General features: G+C 53.3%; 1 protein-coding gene across 1 annotated transcript; it reads left to right on the top strand.

The window, feature by feature from the left end:
• Window positions 1-2563: 2563 nt before the first annotated feature.
• Window positions 2564-7684, top strand: GSX1 (GS homeobox 1). The gene is made up of 3 exons (XM_027727182.2): window positions 2564-2582; window positions 4717-6659; window positions 7104-7684. Exons 2-3 carry the CDS (start codon window positions 6272-6274, stop codon window positions 7457-7459), a joined length of 744 nt encoding a protein of 247 aa, XP_027582983.1. The 5' UTR covers window positions 2564-2582; window positions 4717-6271; the 3' UTR covers window positions 7460-7684.
• Window positions 7685-8818: the final 1134 nt, after the last annotated feature.

The raw sequence follows: 8818 nt of genomic DNA, 5'->3' as shown, positions 1-8818 counted from the left end.
AACTGAGCTACACAGTTCTAATCTGGAACTTTCAGGCTCTGTCACTATGCCACCAGCAGTGGCCAGGAAACCCTGGGGCAGGTAAGCCAGCCTCCCTCTTTTCTCAGAACCCTTGCCACTCACTGTGTGCAACCTACCAGGAAAACACCCTGCCCCATTTGCCATATTCCTCTTTTGGCAACACTCATGGTATGTTTCTGCATGTGGCTGTATAGCAGCATTGCAAAAGTATCCAGGAAATGTCTTCTGTGTGTTGGAGAACTCCATCTGGGAGTTTGTTTTTGAGTGACTTTATTGGCTCAGCATCTTCCACTCTCTGGTATTCTTTTTTAAATGACGGGAAAAATGCTTTTTCCTGTCAGCTTCCTGTAGAACTTCATTTAGAAGTTGAAGAAAGATCTTTAACAGTGAATCTAATAAACATTTATTTGTTTCTCTTACATCACAGAATGCACTAACCAGCTGTCTCATTCAGCAATAACCACAACCACTGCAAAATCCTCCAAATTTGCCAGGAAGGGGACAAGAAGCCAGCACTGAAACCAATGTACCCATAAGCTCAAGTACACATGCTACAGATCAATACAGTTTGTTGAGTACTTGCCACGTGAATGTGATTAAAACTTGAAAAGAAGTACATCAGCTACAGAGAAGTGTTCAAGTGCTTCATATAAATAACAGATATGATATGGTTTCTTACCATACACGATGACAGAATTTCCCCTTGGATGTTCTCAAAGAGCAGACTGACAACCTCAATAACTTTCAGTTTGTAGAGGACTCAGAATAACTAAAGGTGAGAAATTTGGATAAAGGGGAAGAAGGTAGTAAAAAAAAGCTGGGAAATAGGGGGGATTCTGAGGTTGAAGGATTTTATCTCTAATTTCATAATTTAATCATGTCTGCAGAACTAATATCCGGTTCCTTTTTTGCAATTCCTTGTCTTCATTACTCTCAAGTTCTTTTCCATCCTGTGTGTACTTTTGTCTTGCAAGGTTTCCACCAACTTGAAATGTGGTCTCTCTAAAAGCAAAAGGTTATTTTAAATTGCTTGATTTTACATATTCCTACTTTTCCTGTTACTTTTCCACCATTTCTGTACAACTACTTCTTTGAGACCTCCTCCTCAGTGAAAGGTTCAAATCAAGGAAGACAAACAGAACAGGATAATGTCTTCTTAGAAGATGAGTACAGGATTCCCTTGTAGACCAACCCTGTTAGCAAGCAATGGGACTGAAGAAGATTCAAATGGCAAATCTCTACCCTAGATATCTGCTGTGGAAAACGATCAAAGAAAAAAAAAAATAAAGGTCCTGGAGATGAACAGCTTTGATTTGGTCCTCCTGTGACACAGGCTTTACTGGCAAGATTACTTATTGACTGGATAGCTTATGATGGCAACTAGATGAAACTGAATGAACCACGATGGAAATGTGGCAGGGCTGGATCACAGAAACATAGACTGGTTTAGGTTTGAAGGGACCTTAAAGATCATCTACTTTCAACCCCCCCACCCACATTGGGCAGGAGTGCTACCCACTAGACCAGGTTGCTCAGGGCCCCATCCAACCTGGCCTTGAATACTTCCAGGGATGGGGCATCCACGACTTCTCTGTGCAACCTGTTCCAGTATCTCACTACCCTCTGAATCTATTCCTAATCTATAATTTAAGTATCTTCTCTTTAATTTTAAACCCATTCCCTTTTATCCCATCATTATCCGTCCCTATAAATAGTCTCTCCATCTTTTTTTAAGCCCCCTTTTAAACCATTGCTGGTAGGCTACCAAATTTATAAAGTTATAAATTTGGAAGGAATTGATAGATAAGACAAGAGATGAAGGAAAACATAAGGCAACTTCATGGGGGGGAAAAAACTCCAACCCTGTGTTTTAGCCTTTATTTTGGAAAAACTGAAATTAAACACTAACATAGCCTATGTTTCTGGAATCCCTCCTATTGCATATCAGTGGCTGCCAGGAGTAAACTGTGGAAGGATCACTCTATGTTTCTTGTTTTCCCATAGACTTCCTTAGATTTCCGTCACAGCCACTGCTGCAGAGAAATTATGGCTGTAGATGGGTTTCTGGTCTGACGTGATGTGGCCTGTCTTCCAACTGGGTTTTATTCGTGCTTCTCTGACGGTACTCACAGACAGTGTTAAGTAGATCACTGAGCTCATGACAAAAAATTGGGGTTTGGCTTCTTTGCAGATACTTAATACTTGCATTCTTCTCATTGACTGTCTCCCTTCCCTGAACCCTGGCTTTGAGGGTGACAAATACTTCTAGCATTTGACCAAAATCAGTGCACAAAATATACACTGCAGTTTTCAAACACTGAGTTTCATGTAAACATAGGGTGACACGAACACTCCACAAAGCATCACCTGCTGGTCCCAAATAGGCACCAGCCCTCTTCACTTCACCTTGGCCCAGCAGAAGAACAGAGCTTTCTCCACCTCTCCTCTGAGATGCTGTGGAAATAAACACTGCTGAACTGGCTGATCACACAGGCCCTGTTGTGTCACTGTGCAAGATAAGCCGGTGGGAAACACTCATTCTGTACAGAACATGGCTGTAAGTAAGTAGCCAGTAATAACAGTAAGTAGCCAAAAATAACATTTCCTATATATGTTAATGCAGTTAGTCCTGTACTATAAAGTAAGAGACCAATGAAGTAAGTACAGCAGCCAAAAAAATCAATTTTGCTGATCAGGTAGTGATTTTTAAAAAACCTCTTTCTAGTTAATCAAGTAAATTCAGAATCATTCTTTGGTCAAGCTAATTAAAGGGGTGCACAAATATCTCACAGACTTGCTCCTGTCTGTGTTTGTCCAATGTAAAAAGGCATATTCCTGGGACAATCCATCACATGGCGTGTGGCTTGTGGTACAGAACTGGCTTCGATTTACATTTTGGTATTTGCCATTAGAAAATCACTTCTTGGACTAGGTTGGGGAATATTACAGTCACTCACAAATCATTAGTCCTCCTCAGCTACCAAGGATGTGGTCCTCTTGGAAATAGTGATTCCATCCTACCCCAGCCAGATTGCATCCTCACCTCCTCTCCTCTCTCAGATTAATGCATCTCTCCATACTCTGTTTAGGGATTGATGGTGTGTGTCACTTCCCACCCCCAGACAGTAAGGGCAACTGTCCCGGAGAGAGAAGCCGTCATTATAAAAGGCGGTGGCGGCTGGTCCCTCAAAATGATGGGGGAGCTCTTTTCAGCCGATGTCCACACAGCTACCCTTAGGCAGCCGCAGTTTGACACCTTCTCCTCTCGCAGGCAGCGGTGCCATAGGCCACCCATCCCCGGGGAGGAAGGCAAGGCTCACTCAGTGCTAACGCTGTTGCCCTCTCTCTCCTTCATCCCCCGCAATGACCCCTGACGCCCTACTCCCTGAGGGTCCCCCAGCTGATGCGCACTCTAATGCCTCCCTCTCCACATCTTCTTCTCCGGGGGGTGTGATAACGAGTGCAGGGCGCGGGGGTAGCAATTACCACCCAGCGTTTCTTTCCCTCCGGAGCCCAAGCGACGGCACTTCCCGGTGCCACCGGGGCCCCTGTCCCGACAGGACCCCCCTCACGGCCGGGGCAGCCACCCTGCCCGCCTCACACAGCACAGGCAGGTCCGGGCGGGGGCCGCCCCGCAGCCCCGGAAGGGGCTCCCCCCGACCCCCGCCACCCGTGCCCCTCGAGCCGCCTGCTGTGCGTACCCCGCCGGCGGAGCTCTTTACCCCGCTCTCGGTGCCGTTTTCGTTTAGCGGCGATCGCTTCGAGACAGCAAATATACGGTGAGAATTTCCACTATCAAAAAGAAGACAAAAAACAAACAAACAAAAAAACCAAAATAACCCCCAAAATGGTGGGGAGACGCAAAAAAACAGGGAGGGGGTCTAGTTTGAAGCGCTGGGATTAAAGATCTGTGCTAGTTTCAAACGCTTATAAAACGGCCTGAAGGATGCTATTTTGCTGCAGTCTAGGTTATTTCAGCCCGCAGTTGCACAACAAACCATTTAAACATTTCAGCACAAAACAGATTCCATTGTTGGGCTGCACATTAAAAAGTGTTATTCGCTTTGAAGTTTTTGTCTAATGGCTCTAAACTGAAAGAAAATGTTTTCCTATTACTTAATTCAATCATAGCGAAGAGGCTTGGTAAAAAGCCCACGGATTTTGCCCAAAGTGTGACAGAGTTCTCTTTGTGTTTGCTTATCCTCTGCTGTCACACACTTTAATTCGCCTCTCTTTATCTGGCATTCAAAACTTTCTTCAATGACATTCAATAAGGTCCAGCGGCTGGAAAAAAAACTGGTTATTTTTTTGGATATTCTTTCCCAGTAGCTTTGGGCTTGGTGTGCATTCAGAAGCTGTTAACCCTTTGCCTCCCTGCGGCTCGGAGCCCCGGGGTTCAGCCCCCGGGCAGCGGGAATCCCTCAGCATAAGCCTGAATCCACCACCCCCCGGTGGCGAGACACTTCTCAGCGGGGAGAGATGCCCCTTACCGGGCGCCAGCTCCAGCGGAAAATGTTTTAAAATACCTTTCCCTTAAAAATAAAACAAACAAACAAACAAAAAAATCCAAACCCCGTTAACGCTTTCAGGGGAAGGGCACTTGGGAATCCTTTCTATATCGTTGAGGGACTGAATGTTTAGTAACATTCGTTTTTGTTCGCTCTGTAATTTTCGCCTTTCATTTTTGCACATCAGTATATTTCTAGGCTCGGGCATCAACAGTATCTCGGCAAAACTTCCGTGGATTTCAGTGAGGAATGTGAACACAGACACAACAACCTCTGCACAGCCGGAGACACGGGAGTGCACTGCTTTTAAGGCTTTTACTTCTTTTCCCTCTTTTTTCACCCCCTTTAATAAAAGTCCATTTCGTTTCGAGGCGGGGAGATTACTGCAGGGAGTAATCTCACCACGTTTTGACAGGAGTCGATGGATGCGTTTGTCTTTTTATTCCCCGTATATTAAAATCGGGAAAATCGGGGAAGATACTGCGATAATTTTTTTCTTATTTGTTAGCATTCCTTATTCTCCTACTAAATCAACAAGCTCCACAGAGCGCGACGCCGGGAGCCGCTGCGCGGAGCAGCGCCGGTGCGCGTTAGCTCTGACGGACGCGCACTCGCTTTGGAGACTGCCGTGAGCTTTGCAGATCCCAGTGCTGAAACATTCAGGCACCGCAGCAGTGTTTAAGTTAAATCCCATCGTTCGGGAGAAATGAGCCGTTTCCCTGTCGGTCCCCATGGCCCCAGGGGCTCCCCGGCGCACTTGTGCGCGGCGATGCGGGGCCGAGCCTGATCGGCTTGGTGGCGGCCGGGACCGGGGCCGCCGCACGTGGAGAGCGATGGTGCGATGGCAGGTGTTATCGGTGGCAGGTGCTAAGACCGAGCAGAGGGACCAGGTATAAAGAATGCGGAATGCGCCGAGCGCCTCTTCTCCCTCTGCTGAAGCGCCCGCCGCGGGTGCCGCCGACACGGAGCGGTGTCTGTGTGTCGGGTTTTCTATACCCGCACCAGTGCAGCCGCGATGCTTGTGGTGCTCCATACCCGTTATCTGTGCCCGGGCGCCTACGCCCACACAGAGGCCTGGCGGATGTCCCTGCCGATGGAGCAACGGCGGGCACATCTCTGCGGCCAGAGGTTTCGCCCGACGGCGGCGACAGCGATAAGCGGCAGGTCCCGGCACCGGGCTGTGAACAAAGACGCGGGGTTGGGGACGGTGGCAGGCGCGGTAGTGGGGACGAAGCATCCCGGAGGCGAGAGGAGAGAGAAAGGCCGTCTAGGCTGGGGGGCCGACCTGGTGCCACAGGTGGGAAAGGCGCCGGGGGCCTGGCAGGGGAAGCTGGCGCCGGCAGAGACCGCGGCTGCAGCCGGCAAAATAAACAGGGGGGAGCGGGCTGAAAGCTGGGCTGAAAGCGAAGGAGAGCGATAAAGAGAAAGAAAAGAATATTAAATCGCGAGAGAATGAGAAAATAACCCCGCCAAAGGGAGAGGAGGGGAGAGGCCGCCTGCTACGGCGTGGGTGGGGTCGACAAGAATAGAGTACATTATGCAGTTCATTTAGTTAACAAGGGAAATAATGAGGGAGCGTGCGGCGTGAATGCCAAGAGAAGAGCCACAGAAAGCCCATTGAGCGCCCGGCGCCGCCATCACATGGCGCGGGCGCTATTTAAAGCGGGCGGCGGGCCCCGTTCAGCACCACTCAGGCTGGCCAGCGGCGCCGCGCGGGGGCTGCGCGGGCGCTGCGTGGGGCCATGCCGCGCTCCTTCCTAGTGGACTCGCTAGTGCTGCGGGAGGCGGGCGAGAAGAAGGGGGAGGGCAGCCCGCCGCCGCCGCTCTTCCCCTACGCCGTGCACCCCTCGCACCCGCTGCCCGGGCTGCCGGCCGGCGCCTGCCACGCTCGCAAGGCCGGGCTGCTCTGCGTCTGTCCGCTCTGTGTCACCGCCTCCCAGCTGCACCCGCCGCCGCCTGCCATCCCCCTCATCAAGGCCTCCTTCCCTCCCTTCGGCTCTCAGTACTGCCACTCGCCCCTGGCCCGCCAGCAGCACTCTGTCTCCGCCGTCAGCGTCGGGCACGCACCGGCGCTCTACCAGGGCACCTACCCGCTGCCAGACCCCCGTCAGTTCCACTGCATCTCCGTGGGTAAGGGGGCAGAGGTGGGAAGCGGGGTGGTGCATGCCTGCATGACAGCACTGAACCGGAGAGGTGATTGGGATCCCGGGGGAACCTGCCGAAGGTACCGGGGGAGGAGAGTCCCTACCCAGCACTAGCAGGTTGGACGGGGAGTCCCGGCACCTCTCTCTGCTGGTGCCTCGGACGATGCGCAGGGGAAGCCCTGCTGCTGCCCGCCGAGCCTCCGATCCAGGCCGTGCGAACGGGGATAGGCGGCCGCGGTACCCCGTGAGCTTGGGCTCCAGCCTGGCAGCCACTTGCCGGGTCACCGGCCTTCTGGGGACGAGGAAGGGTTGTGACCCCCCAGAGCGGGCGGCGAGGAGGGCTCAGCGGGGACCGGGGGGAGACCGACGTTGCGGGGTGGGCGGCGGCGGGTCCGGCAGGTCCTGACCGTGCGCTCTGCTCCGTTCCCAGACAGCACGTCCAGCCAGCTGCCCAGCAGCAAGCGGATGCGCACCGCCTTCACCAGCACGCAGCTCCTGGAGCTGGAGAGGGAGTTCGCCTCGAACATGTACCTCTCCCGGCTGCGGCGAATCGAGATCGCCACCTACCTGAACCTCTCCGAGAAGCAGGTGAAGATCTGGTTCCAGAACCGACGGGTCAAGCACAAGAAAGAAGGCAAAAGTAGCTCACACCGGGGCGGGGGGAGCGGCCACAGCTGCAAATGCTCATCCCTTTCCACCATCAAATGCTCGGAAGACGACGAGGACTTGCGCATGTCTCCGTCCTCCTCGGGGAAGGACGACAGAGGTCTCGCAGTCACGCCCTAGCCCCCCGCACACCCACCCCGGCTCCCCAGGAACTGTGGCGAGAGCAGGGGAAGGAGGCCTGCCTGCCCCGGTGCTGAAATGCAGCCGAAGGATTTTATAATGTTTTGTATAATTTGTGTAATTTACAAAGGACTTTCTAGTCTTTCTAGACCCCCGGCCCACGAGGACGGGTACCCTGGCACCCTGTTGTAAATAAATTGCTCCCTAGGACCCCAGGCGCCCCCCCCCCCCCCCCCCCCGTAGTGCTCTCTCACTTGTCTCCCCGCAGGCACAGCCCCAAGCCCGGGAAGGTCCTCGCAGACCACCCCGCGCACCGAGACGGGCGCGGATGCTGCGCAGTGCCGGGAGGTGCGTCCGCCTGGAGTGTTGCCTGTCCTGAGCTTTCTCCGGTAACTCGGCGGTGCCTGAAAGCAGGTGGATGGGGAGGGTCGAAGGCTGCTTGGATTATTATATTTTCCTTTTCCCCTTTTTTTTTCTTTCAAAAATTGCTCTCGGTTTTGTTTCGACTTAGTCGCTGCCGGGCACACAGCTGTGGTTGTACCGTTCCGTCCCACTCCCTCCCCCTGGGGGATATTTATTTATTTATTTATGTGCAGATGATGGCGATGATAATAATGATTATGATAACAATAAAAGCTCGTTGGTGGTTTATGTCCTTCCCTTCGCGTAGAAAGCAGCCACTCGGTATTTGCGATCGTGCGCTGGGAGCACCGTCGCTCTCCAACTCACCCCGCCGTAGCCCGGCACCGGGACACTCCCGCCCCGGCGAGCGAAGATGGCGGGGACTCTTCCTTTCCCCGGGTCGAGTTGAAGGTATGGGGTGCGGGGGACCCTTGCCCCCTGTCCCGGGAGCTTTTTCGGTCTTCCCCGCGAAGCTAAAGGTCGGGCTGGGGAGAGACTGGGCTGAACACATTTCCTTCCCACCCCGGTAGCAAGTCTGCCGGAGAGAGATGCACGATGTGTACCCATAGATACGTACGGCTGCACGTGAATACAAACACCTGGCTGATGGAGGGCTCGGCTCCTCTCTCCATGTACCCGCTGCCATCAGCGGCGAAGGACCGCCCCGGCCTCTCGCTAACCCGTCGGGGCTAAGGCCGGTGCCGGCCGTGCTAGGGCTCCCTCACGACCACCGGGCTCCGGCAGCCCCGCTCGGCCGCCGCATCCTCCCGGCACCACTTTGCCGGTTTTAAGCGCGGTGCCTCATCCCGGTGGCCCTCGGAGAGCCCTGCCGGAAGTAGCCGGCAGGTCCCGCAGACCCGGGGGTGCCACACGCGGCGGCAGGGCCGGACCGGCATCAAACTCCCGCGAGTGCGGCACCCTCAGGGCCCGGCGCTCCCGGCGCCGCTCCATCTGTGC

Source organism: Pipra filicauda, unplaced genomic scaffold (genome assembly GCF_003945595.2).
Source record: "Pipra filicauda isolate LSUMZ 115617 unplaced genomic scaffold, ASM394559v2 scaffold50_size3627746_pilon, whole genome shotgun sequence".
NCBI lineage: Eukaryota > Metazoa > Chordata > Aves > Passeriformes > Pipridae > Pipra > Pipra filicauda.
This window is presented reverse-complemented; position numbering and strand designations above follow the sequence as displayed.

Bases quoted from the DNA above. Each gene is read 5' to 3' on its own strand.
- GSX1 (XM_027727182.2), top strand. From the start codon at position 6,272: ATGCCGCGCTCCTTCCTAGTGGACTCGCTAGTGCTGCGGGAGGCGGGC. The intron at 6,660-7,103 runs GTAAGGGGGCAG...CTCCGTTCCCAG, and splicing joins GTTCCACTGCATCTCCGTGG to ACAGCACGTCCAGCCAGCTG.